Here is a 14,737-nt window from a genome sequence, read left to right as displayed (position 1 = left end):
TCTGTAGATCTGCAGATCCCATAAGATCTTTGCAGATCTCTTTCTGTTGCTTGTGGCTGTCCCTCTATCGCTTTCGCAAACTAACCGCTGCAATTATTTTTCTCTTCTCTGCTTTTCTTCTCTTATTCCAGATTAAAATACCCAAAAAGAAAGAATCCGAATAAAGCTTATTAATACAATTTATTTTGCAAATTTCGAACGCCTCCCTCAACAAGCACCAAATACAATTACAATTATATCATACTTAGCCCTCAGTCTACTTTCCTGACCTGACTCTATGTGTTCATTCAAAGCAATAAATATATCGTTCTGACTACAAAACTTATAGGTAAACCCGCGCGCTCGCTCCGCCACTCCAACGCAACCACGCTGGGGCCTTCCCCTGGACAGCTATAGCGACACTTCGTATTTCAGAGGTGAGTTCTACATGGTGTTATATGGTTATATGGTTGTTAGGGTCTTGTGATAGTCCGTTTTGTCCCGTGTTGTCCGTTTGCGTATCTGTCTTTTGTATCTCTACTGTAAGACATAGCCTTATTTGCCTCTCTTCCAGATCGGTTTAATCGCCCCAACAAACCAAACAAACAAACGACAAAAGAAATTTCCTGTGAGATCGTAGAAACCCAGCACACAAAAACTATTCCTGTATTTATCTTTTGTTAGTATTTCTGAACGATTGACTTAATTACTTTTATTATCGTACCTACATATATAAATAATGTATTATATAAAGCACAGCAATCCAGCTTATACATTTACGTAGTGGAAACAAGAAAATAAAAAATATTTCTCCGGGGCGTAAAGAGTTTTAATCGAGGTCATCCTAAGATTCAGCACCAATTCCATTTAAGGCTCATTTACTTACGTCTTTTTGTGTACCATTCCTCAGATCCACCGGGTTGCATTTCCACCGAACCCCTGGTCGTTGATTCTGGACCCACCCACATCTCATTGTCATGGGGCAAGCCGGTTAGTGCCAACTCTGCTCCGGTAATGGCCTACAAGGTGGAGGCCTGGGTTGTGGGTCACGAAGGCGGAGCCTACTGGCGGGAGCTGGGCCTGACGCCCATCAACTCCTTCGACGCCTTTAACCTGAAGCCCAACGTGGAGTACCACTTCCGAGTGACGCCCAAGAACCGATATGGTTGGGGACCCACTGTCCAGACCAGCAGTGCCCTCCAAGTGGGCGGCGTCGAGTGCCTGCCGGAGTTCGTCAAGATCCTGCCGGGCCAGGCCAAGGCTCTACTAGGCTCCTCCTTCACCCTGCAGTGCAACATGCGTGGAGCGCCGAGGCCGCAGGTCAACTGGTTCAAGGATGGCATTCAACTGAGCAGCAGTTCGGAACGCGTCAAGATCAGGCAGATCGGTTCCACCTGTGCCCTCACCATCGCCACGGTCAGCGAACTGGACTCCGGCCGATACACCTGCGAGGCCACCAACTCGAAGGGCAGAGTCTCCACCTTTGCCCGCCTCCAGGTTGTCTCTGATTCGCGGATCTATGAGGCGGACTCGCGTCTGAAGGAGATTGCCCATGGTCGCAATGTGGCTGATGTCGGTGACTCACTGCCCATCTTCACAATGCGCCTGAGGGATCGTCGCGTCCAGGTCACCTACCCAGTGCGACTCACCTGCCAGATTGTGGGCTATCCCGTACCGGACATCCTGTGGTACAAGGACGATCAGCTCATCCATACCGATAGGAAGCATCTCATCAGTGCAGAGGGACAGTTCTTTACGCTGGAAATTGCCGCAACCACGCTGGACGACAGCGGTACCTACACCTGCTTGGCGAAGAATGAACTGGGCTCCGTATCCTGCCACTGCACCCTGGTCGTGGACAAGGGCATCCGGGCCTACATCTCACCCGATTTTTATGTGCCCTTGGATCCCTTCTACATTTTCCGTGAAGGCTCCGAAATCCGCCTGTCCACAAAGGTGGAGGCATATCCATCTGTTGGTGTCACCTGGCATCGCAACGGGATGCGTCTGCGCCCCAGTCGTCGTCTGACCGCCACCCTGGACTCCAATGGATTTGTGGAGCTCATCATTGCCGAGGCTACGATGAGGGATGCCGGCATTTATGTGTGCGTTGCATCCAACGTTGTGGGCAAAGTAGAGACCATCTGCCGGGTGGCAATTGAGGAGGAGGAGAACAAGTCAATGGTTCCGCCACGTCAGCTGGAAATTCCCAGCATCAAGACTGATGATCTTCCGTAAGTAAAGCATATTCCGGTTTTCTAATTCTCAAAAATGTCAAGATGTAACACAGTTGTTATACAATTTTAAATGGTTATAGCCAGAGAAGTACTTAATATTGTTTAGGGTTTTACATATGAGAAAGCATTTCTTTGAAATCCATATTTGAATTTTGAGCAAAATTTGTATCCAATCAAAAATGATTTTAAATGTTATCCGACGTCCAGAGATTATGTTTTCCCAAGAGCATTTAGTGAACTCCGGAGCGACATTATAGAAAGCCCTAACTAATGATGCATTTTCCCCCAGTTATTCCAAGGAGCCCCTGTTTGTGGTCAAGCCGCGTTCCAGCGAAGCCTACGAGGGCGACAATGTCATCATATTCTGCGAGGTGGTCGGCGATCCCAAGCCCGAAGTCGTTTGGCTGCGCGATTTTCTGAACGTGAGTATATGACGTTTTTCGCGAGAGTCAGCTTGTTGCGCATGCGCAGTTCTCCGGCGGTCAGTCAGTCAGTTGCATTCGCGGCGTCAGCAAATGTGGGTCGTCCAATCACTACCTCCTCTCGCTTCCAAACCCGTTGTCTTATCAGAGGCTCAAGTTCAGGTGAACAGCAGCCACGTGGGCCCTACTGGCATCAGGAAGTTGGACTATACACAATTTCCGCCAAGTTCACTATAAAAAGGCAGCGCCCAGTGGGCCAGACACTTTAGTAGACCGTTTTTTTTGAGTTGCCACAGTTGCTCGCGCGGATAGAATTTTTGTTGATTGATCCGCGAGTGCGCGAACAAAGTGTCCAAACAAGCGGAGCATCCCGCCCAGAGGTAACCAGCCCAGAACCCGATACGGCCATATAGTGGCTACAAAAGCACGTGAAGAATAGAGCGCAGGGGCAGCTGGCTCGGATTACGGACAAGTGCGTCATACTGAAACGGTGCGCGTTATACAAGACCACAGATCTTACAAATCCGAATCGCTGTCAAACGCTAATTCAAGTTCAACCCATATCAAATAACAGGCTTGTTCGCAACAAACAATTACGCGAGCCAAAAAGGAAAAAAAGCGCAAAAATAAAAAATATTATTAGCCACTGTCGTGCACTGTCGACCAAGGAAGCGAGCAGGCAGGCAGGAGGCGCCGGAGGAGTAGGAGGTCAGGGTGGGCAACGTATACCCATTACCAGTTTTCCTATTCGACAGTCTCGAAACTCAATTTTGTGCTTATATGGCCATAAGCTTAACACAATAATAACAACGACAGCAGAGCCGTCCGCGTCAACGGCTTCGATATTTGTATAAAGACAGTCGTGATTCATGATCTGCGACAGCCGCACAAGTCCTTATAGACGAAGCTCATCGCGACGTGACCTTGAGTCAGCCAGCCCACTCATCGCACCGTTTTCTTTCGCCCGCAGCCGGAGTACTACAAGGACGCGCCCCACTTCCGGCGCATTGGAGACGGACCAGAGTACAGATTGGAAATACCCAGCGCCAAGTTGGACTTCACCGGCACCTATTCCGTGATAGCCAGCAATTGCCATGGCGAGGCCAAGGCTGTAATATCGCTACAAATATTCGCCAAAGGTAAGTGTATACTTTCCATTTATTAACCAAACTGTGGGTAGATATTCATAAGGCGGGGAAAGACTACGTCGCGCCAGAACTCCTCGGCCATGGCCAGCAAACTGGACACGAATTCCGGATCTGCCTGTACCCAAACGTAGTGCAGGGCTCCGTTGACTTCGAACGTCGGGCTCAGCACACAGTAGAGCGCCTTTTTCACATTGGCCGCAAACATCTGGATCTGTATCTGGGCCATGTACTTGGGTGCTATTGACTCGCGAGCCTCGAGGTACTTCTCAAAGTCCTCCTCAGTCTTTGGCGATTTGATTTCGACGATGTGATCGTCCGTTATGCCATCGGGGGCGGCGCATAGAAACGGAAAGCTCTCGTGCAGGATCAGTCCGCACTCGATATAATTCTTGTTCTCCAGCTTTTCCGTCTGTTTCAATATGAACCGCTTGTGCTGCTTCTGCTGCACTCGATCCTCGTTGTTCTTGTCCCGTCCCTTGCAGAACATCATGTTGAAGATCTGATCGTCATCCTCGGCACTTTTGCGGTTGATGATCAGGTGCATCATGGAGCAACGGATGCGCATGTACTGCACCTCCACCCACAGTCGGGACTTGTACTGGTCCCGAGTCACCTCGTATAGGCTTTCGATAATTCCGGTCTGAGCCAGTTGCTCCGTGTGCTGCACGTAGGTGGCCAGATCGACGATGTTGTACTCTGCTGCCCTGAGCAGCGCATGGTGAACGAACAGGGGCTCGAACTCATCGGTGGTGTCCACACATTGGCGATAGAGAGCGGAATCCCTGCCACAGGTGGCAAGTTCCTCTAGAACGGTCTCTAGGAAAGCCTGTCCCTCGCTGGCGCTCAGCTCCTTAGAATTCAGTTCGCTCTCCAGTCGCACCTCGTCCTTGGGTATCATGTCACATATGCGAGTGGCCGCCGTGGGCTCCGGTTGCACCAGGTTTTCCAGTTCGTGGCCCCAAAACTGCACCACAGCGGAGGGATTTCGGTCGGTGCTTTTGCTTAGCAGCCAGAAGGTGAAGGCCACAATGTGGGCACAGGTACCTATGCAGGGTTAAATATTAGAAGCTAGTTGCTCCCGGGCAAAGGGTAATCCTAACCAGATGTGGGGCACAGGCTGCACTGACCATCCGTGATGATACGGGCACTTTCCACGACCTTGAGCGCCACATTGGCGTGGGATTCCGTGTTGGCAAAGTCGGAGGCGGGGAACACGAGTCCCTTCAGTTCACAGGTTTCGCCATGCCTCCTCATCTGAACATAGTCCGTTAAAAGATCACTTTTTTCCGTGGAACTAAGGGGAGAAATGGAATATATTTGATATACCACACAAGTGCGAAAGAGATGGAACTCACATTTGTTTTGTTTTGTCAGAGGCGGCGGATAGGCAGAAATTGAACACCATTCCGCTGTTAAGAGTGGGTATGTTGTGTATGTCTGCCTTGCGGAAGCCGGGCTCCAGGTCCATGGGCACGATAATCATGCCCCTCATATTATAACTATGACCGAAATTTAGCAAGAAAACAAGGAAAAAACTTTGCTAAAAATAAACATTGGATTGGTTGTTAGAGCAGGTAAAAAGTCGATAATTGCTATCGGTTGATGGGATATCGACGCTCAGCAAAGACACCAACCTTGTAAACTGCTTGTCTCGTAGCAAGCAGTTTATATTGGCGCCAATTTTAAAATTCCTTTAAATGTTTATATATTACCACTTATTTACTCTTTACTTTCACCAGATATACTCAACAAAAGCCGCATGGATAAAGTGCACACGAGACATGGGTGAGTTCATCTTGTTTCATTAGAGAAGTACAAAGTACTTGAGGCAATATTTGCACAGATAGGTGTACTAATTTAAAAGCCTAACTATAACAAGTGACAAATTAAGAAAAAATGAGATTGACTCTCTCTTTTCAAATGTGTTAATATCAACTGTATATGCCTATTAGGCCTCGATTCTGAATTGAAATACTCAAAATAGTGGCTAGGCTACATTTTAGCAGAATAAAAAATAGTAATAATATTATTAATAATCCACAGCAACATCGAGACCCTTCCCCGATTCGTTCGCAACCTGCGAAACCTGCGCTGTTGCGATGGGGATGCGATATCGCTGGAGTGCCACGTCGAGGCCGATCCGGAGCCATTCATCATTTGGGAGAAGGACGGGCACGTGGTGCCCAGCGATCGGGACTACGTGATGTCCTTCGATGGCACGAAAGCCACGCTGAGCATTCCGCGTGTGTATCCCGAGGACGAGGGCGAGTACACGTGCGTGGCGAAAAACTCGGTGGGTCGCAGCCTCTCCTCCGCCTGCATCATCGTGGACGTGCCCGAGGAGAAGGAGAACATGCTGAGTCGCCAGCTAACGCGTCCCAGTGGCCTGCTCTCCGCCCACTCCACGCCCCGTTCCACGCCGAGATCGACACCCGCCAGGAGCTTCTCCCCGCTGCGTCTATCCTACCGCACCAGCAGCATCGATCTGTCCGGAATTTCGGAGCGCAGGCGAAGTGACGCCCGCAATGCCATCACGGCGCCCAAGTTCCTCGCCATTCCCTACAACCGCGTGGTCGAGGAGGGCGACAGCGTACGCTTCCAGTGCGCCATCTCCGGACATCCCACGCCGTGGGCCACCTGGGACAAGGACGGCCTGATTGTCACGCCCACGCCGCGCATCGCCGTCAAGGAGATCGACGACCTCCGCATCATCGAGATCGATGAGGTGTCCTTCGACGATGCCGGCCTGTACCGCGTCACGCTGGAGAACGACTTCGGGCGGATCGAGGCCACCGCTCGCTTGGATGTCATCCGCTGCTCCCGCTACTCCAAGTCGCCCTCCGTGCGTAGTGTGCGCGCCTCCTCCTCCCGCCGAAACGCCCACTTGTACAGGCGCATCATGGGTCCATCCACAGGTGGGTGAAACTTTGAACTTCTCTTTCAATTGGTTTGAAATTTGAAAAAAGACAAGATTTGTTATTTGTTTTCTTCATGAACCGATTTTAAAATAGAGATGATTTTGTTTTTGAAGATGAAAATAGTCTTGCAACCAAATGAATCTTAGCTCACTTTTGAGATCTTTAAAACGGTTTTGAAAACCATTTTTATTAGGTTAAAGTTCTTTGGTTCGAATTATTAAAAAATATTGATCTACGAGTTAAAGTGCATAAAGAAGGAATGTCTTCATCATAAAATAGTTTATTTTAGATAATACTTTAAACAAGATTGATTTTTTTCTAGGACTAAAGAGATAAATGGAGATTATTTAAAAGCTTATTCAGTAGTTTTAAGTGAATTCCTTTCTAACAATTTCCTACTCTCAGCCTTACAAATCTGTGAAGTAACTCATGTTTAATGATCATAGAAATGCTTACTTTCTTGTGCTTTCAACTCAAATACCTATTTTACTTAAATCCCACAGCAATTGGCGGACGCATGGCTCTAGCAAGTGGCTATCGGGGCTCCTCGGTGCCTTCGGTGAGGTTCTACCACAACAACGTGGAGCTGGAGGAGTCGGAGCGAGTGCACATTCTGCTGCAGGAGGAGGAATCGATGGCCCTGCTGATCGTGGACAATGTGACGCGAGAGGACGAGGGCCTATACACCTGCATCATTAGCGGCGACCACGATCCCCTGATCAGTTCCACCGCAGTCACCTTCCACGAACCAAATACGGAGATTCTGAGGCGTCGCGCCGTCATCACGGAACCACTGCCTGAGATTACTAAATCGCTCGAGGGCGAGGTGATCGATCTGTGCTGCGCAATCGATTGCGACGAGCCCTACAGCTACGTGTGGCTGCGGAATGGCGAAATTCTACCGGACAGTGATGAGTTCAAGTGAGTATATCTGATGAAGTACCTGTAATTGATCATACAGTTTGTTTATGAATATATAATATATGTCGGAGAGGAAGTAAAGTCTTTAAGGTCTGACCATGGGTTGTGCTGGCAGATACTAGTTCTCCGACATATACAAATCGTTGCTACATTAATTTCATAATTTATTTTATTTCTTATTTAAACGTTACAAATATTTTCGACTCCAATTGATTACAAATGTTGTTTATAAATATTTATAGAGTATTTGTTATTAAGTACATCCCACCAATTATTAAACTAATTAAATTAAAGTTTATGGAGACTCAAAATATTTTTAGACCACAACCCCATAGATACAAAATACATTTAAAAATGACTATATATTAAATATTTTTAATTTTGTTTATTATAGATATTATTTTTTATACAGCCCTTCTTGGCTGAACTACGTCGAAACGAACTGATTTAATATAAAATCTGTATCGTTTTAATTATGAAAAGACAGTTTTCGCAATTAACCGAACCATTTAAATCTACAATGTAGTAATAAACCTACAATATAGTAATATTATTCACTTCAATTAATTTGTGAGAACAATGTAAATGTGCTGACCGCAACTGAGTGTTTTATAAGCACCCATTTTCGAACGATTAGCCTCGATTGAATAACAACGTTGCTTTTCTCCCTTTGTGTTCGCCATACGCAGCGACAACTATTTATCGCACTTGTATTAATACTTATTGCAGTTACATTGATCACGGCAATGGACGTCTGTGCCTGCGAATCAACGACGCCTTCGACATTGACTCGGGCATCTACAGCTGCCAGGTGTTTACCAGCGGAATCAATGACTCCGCCTCCACCTGGAACTGGAGCTCAGCCTGCCACTCTGATTCCCTGTCCATATCCAGCGGATGCGACTGCAGCACCAGCGGGGAGCTGTGCGTTCTGGAGCGGGATCTTCGTGGGCAGGATGAGGAGTGTGTCCAGCTCCTGAAGTCCCCACTTCCGGTTGTCTGCGGCTCCGGAGAGGAAGCCCTGTTCTACGCCCGTGTTTTCCCCTGCCAAGCGGAAGCCGAATGGTACCTCAACGGGCAACTTTTGGCCCACTCGGATGACTCACTTAACATGACGGTGCGTATGCGTAATAAAAGTAATAAAACCCGAACAGAGCGATTGGCCCCAAAATCGCAAAAACAGAGCTCTTCATTTCGACTCTTGCCTTGCCGCAGGCTGCTTGTTCGCACCTTTGGCGGAGAAAACAATAATAATAATTGTGTGTATCGGTATATCGGGCCAGAGTCGGAGTGTGTGAGAGCATGCTCATTTGCATAAGCCGCACATATTGGAGGCCCAAAAGCGAAGATTGAAATACGCCGGCAAGCGAGCTGCATGCCAACGATGTCGCCTTTGCTGGGGAAACATTCGTTCGTCGGCGCTCAAGCGGCGCACATCTCGGTGCCCTCGGTCCCCGGTTTTAAGACCCGAAAATTCGCAACTATCAGATACAGATACACCCCCGATCCAGATGCTTGGGCAGGCCAAAGTCCCAATCTCAATCGGAATCTCAATCGAAAGCAAGGGCGTGACAAGATGTCACAGGTAGGCGAAGCAGTTCGATTGCACTTGCATCCGAGTGCGAGTGTATCAATGTCGCTGGCATTCATGAGCCCTCTATAACTATCCCCCTTCGATAAGGTTTGTGCTCCAATGAAAATGAGAGCGGGCGTGAAAGTGTCATTGTCACGATCGTTCGGTCGCCGCTCATGGAATTCCGTTTGGCGAGGTCCGCTCGGGGTCCCATTCCCGTTCCCGATTCTCCGTTCTCCGTTGTCGGTGCTCGCTTAATTGGTGCGTGCCACGGAGAGGCCTTTCAGTTCTATAGCAACCTCAGTTGGCGTCGCGTCACTATAGTCTGCTTCGGTCCCGGATCGGATCGGTCGCTCCCTCTCCTCTCCAGACACTTGTGCACACAGTATATAATTGTTTACCCATGTGAACGGGCTACACTGAGAAAAGAGTTCAAAGAACTAAAAGTTAACAGAAAAGTTGTCGTTGAATCACTGTACTTCATTGCTTATCCCAAAAGTATTATAAAGTGGGTCGTAAAAGATATATAGTGGCGTACTTTCAAATATCGGAATTCCTTTACCCCAATTATAATATTTGGTAAAATGGATTTCACTTAAAAATCTCCGTTTTGTACTTTTATAAAACAAACAAAGTGGAATCATGTTAATTATTTGTAAACCTATAACTTAAGTTATATTCTTTTAAAAAACATCTTGAAAGGTCTCTTCGCTTCGCTTGACACACTTTGAATTCAATTAACACATAAGTAAATATTTGATGGAACCAATTTCCCTTTTCACAAGATATTTAGGTTGGCCTTTCAATACACTAAAAGATATTTAAAAACCACTCTCTTAATTAAGAAAACCAAACCGTTTTTCTGAAAATATCTATCAATAACATGGTTCTTGATTATATTTATGGCTCAATAAAATATCAATTGATAAAGCTTTGAGAAAGCCCAATAATATTCTTCACTTAAAGAAGTAATTATTCTTTAATTAAGAATTCTATTACTTTTTCCCCAGTGTATATAAGATTCCTAGCTAATCCTCCATATGTTCTCTACCCTTTCTTCAGTTGGAGTCTTATCCAGAGAACGGCATTCGGCTTCTGCGCATGCGTGACGTCACCGCCTCAAGGAGCGGAGAGATCTGCCTGCAGGTGAAGCACCCCCAGGCGGAAACCCGGCGGATACCCGCAACCCGTACTTACACCACCCTCCTGGTACTGCCCGCCATCAGGGGCAACAGCTCCAGCTCCTCGCTGGCGGCCAGAAGCTGCATTTTGAGACGCCCCGAGGACTGCACCGCCCTCATCGGTGGACATGTTCGGCTGAGCGTTCGCTACGAGCCATTCCCGGGCACCAAAGTCATCTGGTACAAGGCGGTAAGTCCTCAAAAGGGGTTTATAAATATAGAAATACCTATATCATTGTGAGGCAGTAGGCTTATGGTAATTGGTCCGGTTTCGAGCCGGAGCGAGGTGTTGTGCAATCTTGACCCAATTTGGCTAAAGCAGGCAGACCAGGGGATTATGGATCCACATATTCCATATTCTTTATCTGCCATAAGCCCACTCTGCACCCTATCTCGATAGCTCACTGTCTCGCTTTGGGCATTTAGCCTAGGTCTCCGATTGTTGTGACTGTGTCACGATCAGTTTGCGGTGTTGTTCGGTCGGGCTTGGGTTCGCTGGGCTAGTTGGGCTGCTTGGGTTGCCTAGACTGGCTACGTAATGGTTGCAAACCGCAAATGCTGGGCGAGTCGCACCAGCGAAGGTTGGCTGCCAGAGCTTGAGGTACACTACCAAATAAATCACCCCGAAATTGAGTTATTCGTCATTCTTTTATCTTGAAGAGGCACCAAATTTATCTAACTTTCACACTAAAGGCTGTGTAAACAATATATTTGCAGAAAAAATTACTTAATCCGTACAGAGATAAATATCAGGAGGCATTTGATGCATTGAATAGTGTTAAGTTGATATTGAAAAATGTAATTTTTCGATTTTCCATCTTCATCAATAAATAAAACTTAAATTAATATTAAGAACTGTATTTGTTCTTGAATTTATCAAAACTAGTAATATTTCTTATCAATTTTTCTTTGTAATACAGAGACTTCTACTCGAAACCTTAAAGATGTTAATCATTTAGGAAAATTAAATCTTAAATATAATATAGTAACCCTTCAAGCCCTTCAGTAAATCTTCCTTTTCCCTGTGCGTTTCTCAATTTCTCACACAAATCTCTCTTTTCCCCACAGTGCCATCCCATTGTTGAGAGCTCCAATGTGACGATCCGGACTTCGGGCCAACAGTCGACGCTCTATATCACGGACATCTCGGCGGACGACAGTGGCAAGTACACGGTGGAGGTGATGAACGACTACGGCGTGGAGGCTTCGGCTGCCTCGGTGGCAGTTGAAGGTCCTCCGGAGCCACCCAGTGGCCAACCCAGCGTATCCCTGGGACCAGATCGCGTGGCAGTGGCCTGGTGCGGTCCACCCTACGACGGTGGCTGTATGATCACGGGCTTCATGTGAGTATTCTGAAGTAGAACCCCTTAAAGGCTGATCACTCACATCCTCTTTAAACCCCTAGCATTGAGATGCAGACCATTGGTGAGGACTGTGATAAGGACAATTGGCAGCAGGTGACACGAGTGGTGGACACCCTGGCCTACACCGTCAAGAACCTCCAGCCGCAGATGCAGTACCGATTCAGGATTCGTGCTGAAAATATCCATGGACGCAGTGAACCCGGTCAGGCCAGCGAACTGGTGCAGATCACCAGCAAGCCACAGAGGACTACAGCGGATGTCACCGATCATTTCGGCCAGTCGGTGAGCGTCCAGTCCGGCGGAGATTTCAAGTCGCGATTCGAGATCATTGAGGAGCTGGGCAAAGGACGCTTTGGCATCGTCTACAAGGTGCAGGAGCGCGGTCAGCCGGAGCAACTGCTGGCCGCCAAGGTGATCAAGTGCATCAAGTCGCAGGATCGGCAGAAGGTGCTCGAGGAGATCTCCATCATGCGTTCGCTGCAGCATCCGAAACTGCTCCAGCTGGCAGCCTCCTTCGAAAGTCCCCGGGAGATTGTCATGGTGATGGAGTAGTGAGTATAATGGATTGCCTTTATAACAAGATCCCCACTCATCTTGTATGATTCCCCAGCATTACTGGTGGTGAGCTATTTGAACGCGTGGTGGCTGACGACTTCACCCTGACCGAAATGGACTGCATCCTGTTCCTGCGACAGGTCTGCGATGGAGTGGCCTACATGCACAGCCAGAGTGTGGTGCATCTGGACCTGAAGCCCGAGAACATTATGTGCCATACCCGCACCAGCCACCAGATCAAGATCATTGACTTTGGCCTGGCCCAACGGCTGGATACGAAAGCCCCCGTCCGCGTTCTCTTTGGAACGCCCGAGTTTATACCACCAGAGATCATTAGCTACGAACCCATTGGATTTAAGTCCGATATGTGGAGCGTGGGTGTCATCTGCTATGTGCTGTGAGTGCAGAATCTGGGTTATTGGTTTAGTTGCTCTGTGACTCCGTTCTTTTCCAGGCTATCGGGTCTCTCTCCTTTCATGGGCGACACCGATGTGGAAACCTTCTCGAATATTACAAGAGCCGATTACGACTACGATGACGAGGCTTTCGACTGTGTGTAAGTCCTATGATACAGTAATCCTTAAGATGTACCTCTTAATAATGAAATCGGAATAATAGTATGAGTTGTATTGTAGCATGTCCATTAACTCTTTAAAAATTCTGGAAAGTTTTGTTTCCATTTCTAAAGAATTCGACTTCTGTTATTCATAAATCAATCTAATGCTCTATACAATGGAACCTATCAAATATGTCAATCTAGATAATAAATAACCATAGAAAAACCATCCAATAACTAAGTTAACTAAGTCAAAATTGGATCCTCTTGCTCTGAAGAACTCACTATTTTATCTATTATCCTTACTTAAGTCTGCCCTTTTTATAGTTCCCAGGAGGCCAAGGACTTTATCTCACAGTTGCTGGTTCACCGAAAGGAGGAGCGCCTGACCGCCCAGCAGTGCCTGGAGTCCAAGTGGCTGTGCCAGCGCCATGATGACCATCTCAGTAACAATAAGATCTGCACGGACAAGCTGAAGAAGTTCATCATTCGGCGCAAGTGGCAGGTTAGTAAATGCTTTAGCCAGCTGCTCCCTAAGATCCTAACCCAGTGCTTCTACCTTTTTAACCCTGCCCGCTGTTGCTTGCTGCTCCTGCTACTGCTGCTCCTGCTAATCCTCCAGAAAACGGGCAATGCCATCCGTGCTCTTGGACGCATGGCCAGTTTGTCGGTGTCGCGAAGGAACTCAGCCATTGCGTTGGGTGCACTGAGTAGTCCGAGGCCCTCGATTTCGGGACTGAGCATGCTGACGGCCAGTGCCATTGGCATTGGGATGAGTTCCCAGATGACATCCCTCCACGAGGAGGAGGACGACTTCAGCGTGGAGATGCCACCAGTGGAGAAGCGTACCGTACTTAAGCTGCGCGATAAATCACAGTGTAGTGAGCGAAGTGACTCCGGCTACAGCGAGTGCTCCAATTGCAGTGGAGCCCAGGAGACGCTGCTCCTCTCGTTGGCCAAGTCGAAGCTAGAGGCAATTGCCAAGGCGAGCTCCTCCTCGCCCACCGTTGTCCAGGACACGGAGCTTCACCCTGTCACTCTGGAACTGCCCGTCAAGGGCGGCGAGGCCATCATGCGTTCCGACTTTACCAACACCATCAAGATGCGCAAAAAGTCACTGGAGGACAGTGCCGCCCGGGAGAAGCCAAAGGCCAAGCCCCAGGTCAAGCCTCTGTGTGAGTCCAAGCTGAAGGTGTCCCAGCTGAAGGACAGGTTCCAGGTGTCCCCTGCTCCTGCTTCTGCATCCGCATCCGCTGCTAACAAACCTCCGCTTGCCTTTGAGCCCTTCAAAATAGCCAAGGTGGCGAGTGTGGGACGCATCAGTAGAAGTAACTTTGTCCCATGACCCCGAACGGATCTTGAGTGTATTGCCTACAGTTTTGAAAACAATAATATTAAACAGGGAACTAAACTTAATTTATTTTTTGGGTTTTAAAATTATAATTGCTGACCAGTAAATAACTTGAATCATGAAAATGACATCACTTAAATCAAACAATTTCTACCAAATTATCTCTTACATATTAAATGACTTTCATCCATTGCATTATTTATTTTAAATATGGAAATATTACATTTAACAAATATATATAACTAAAGGGCTTACAACTTATTGACCTTTTAAAATGCCTTAAGTAAATGTCTTACTAATTACATATACCTTCTACCCTTATTCTAATATTTTCATATTTAATCATCCTTTTAAATATTCTTTTATTGTACTTAACTTTTATATAAAATACGAAATTTGTAATTCAATATGCAGCTAATTGTTCTTACAGTTCCACTTTTTTTTATCAGCTTACTAACATTTTTAATTGACTGTATAGATAATATCCACTTAATTTACTCACGATGACAAATAGGTCAAACCATAACCTTAT

General features: G+C 47.1%; 2 protein-coding genes across 18 annotated transcripts in view; one reads left to right on the top strand and one right to left on the bottom strand.

Annotated features, from left to right (window-relative positions):
* Nucleotides 1-14,737, top strand: part of Strn-Mlck (Stretchin-Mlck) — a 46,873-nt gene that overhangs the window by 31,315 nt on the left and 821 nt on the right. For 6 of the 17 annotated variants that reach the window (XM_070994724.1, XM_070994721.1, XM_070994720.1 and 3 more), the window contains 15 exons: nt 329-416; nt 890-2,213; nt 2,506-2,638; nt 3,609-3,777; nt 5,526-5,571; nt 5,830-6,701; nt 7,208-7,625; nt 8,355-8,742; nt 10,261-10,569; nt 11,448-11,722; nt 11,785-12,294; nt 12,354-12,695; nt 12,753-12,854; nt 13,182-13,359; nt 13,477-14,182. In XM_070994724.1, the coding sequence (XP_070850825.1) occupies nt 329-416; nt 890-2,213; nt 2,506-2,638; nt 3,609-3,777; nt 5,526-5,571; nt 5,830-6,701; nt 7,208-7,625; nt 8,355-8,742; nt 10,261-10,569; nt 11,448-11,722; nt 11,785-12,294; nt 12,354-12,695; nt 12,753-12,854; nt 13,182-13,359; nt 13,477-14,182 (5,860 nt within the window). Of the gene's footprint in view, nt 1-131; nt 417-532; nt 798-889; nt 2,214-2,505; nt 2,639-3,608; nt 3,778-5,525; nt 5,572-5,829; nt 6,702-7,207; nt 7,626-8,354; nt 8,743-9,071; nt 9,211-9,563; nt 9,584-10,260; nt 10,570-11,447; nt 11,723-11,784; nt 12,295-12,353; nt 12,696-12,752; nt 12,855-13,181; nt 13,360-13,476; nt 14,183-14,737 lie in introns of those variants that run through there. The other 11 variants (XM_070994723.1, XM_070994725.1, XM_070994727.1 and 8 more) reach the window with 8 other exon arrangements.
* Nucleotides 3,779-5,372, bottom strand: LOC108017784 (uncharacterized). The gene is made up of 3 exons (XM_017084925.4): nt 5,142-5,372; nt 4,887-5,080; nt 3,779-4,830 (listed from the first exon to the last, which is right to left on the bottom strand). The coding sequence occupies exons 1-3, from the start codon at nt 5,276-5,278 to the stop codon at nt 3,800-3,802; spliced, it is 1,362 nt and encodes a 453-aa protein (XP_016940414.2). The 5' UTR covers nt 5,279-5,372; the 3' UTR covers nt 3,779-3,799.

This window comes from Drosophila suzukii, chromosome 2R (assembly GCF_043229965.1).
Source record: "Drosophila suzukii chromosome 2R, CBGP_Dsuzu_IsoJpt1.0, whole genome shotgun sequence".
Taxonomy (NCBI): Eukaryota; Metazoa; Arthropoda; class Insecta; order Diptera; family Drosophilidae; genus Drosophila; species Drosophila suzukii.
The sequence above is the reverse complement of the archived record's forward strand: the minus strand, read 5'-3'. Positions and strand labels throughout refer to the sequence as shown.

Bases quoted from the DNA above. Each gene is read 5' to 3' on its own strand.
- LOC108017784 (XM_017084925.4), bottom strand. From the start codon at position 5,278: ATGAGGGGCATGATTATCGTGCCCATGGACCTGGAGCCCGGCTTCCGC. The intron at 5,081-5,141 runs GTGAGTTCCATC...TTCTCCCCTTAG, and splicing joins TCTGACAAAACAAAACAAAT to TTCCACGGAAAAAAGTGATC. The intron at 4,831-4,886 runs GTTAGGATTACC...AACCCTGCATAG, and splicing joins CAGCCTGTGCCCCACATCTG to GTACCTGTGCCCACATTGTG.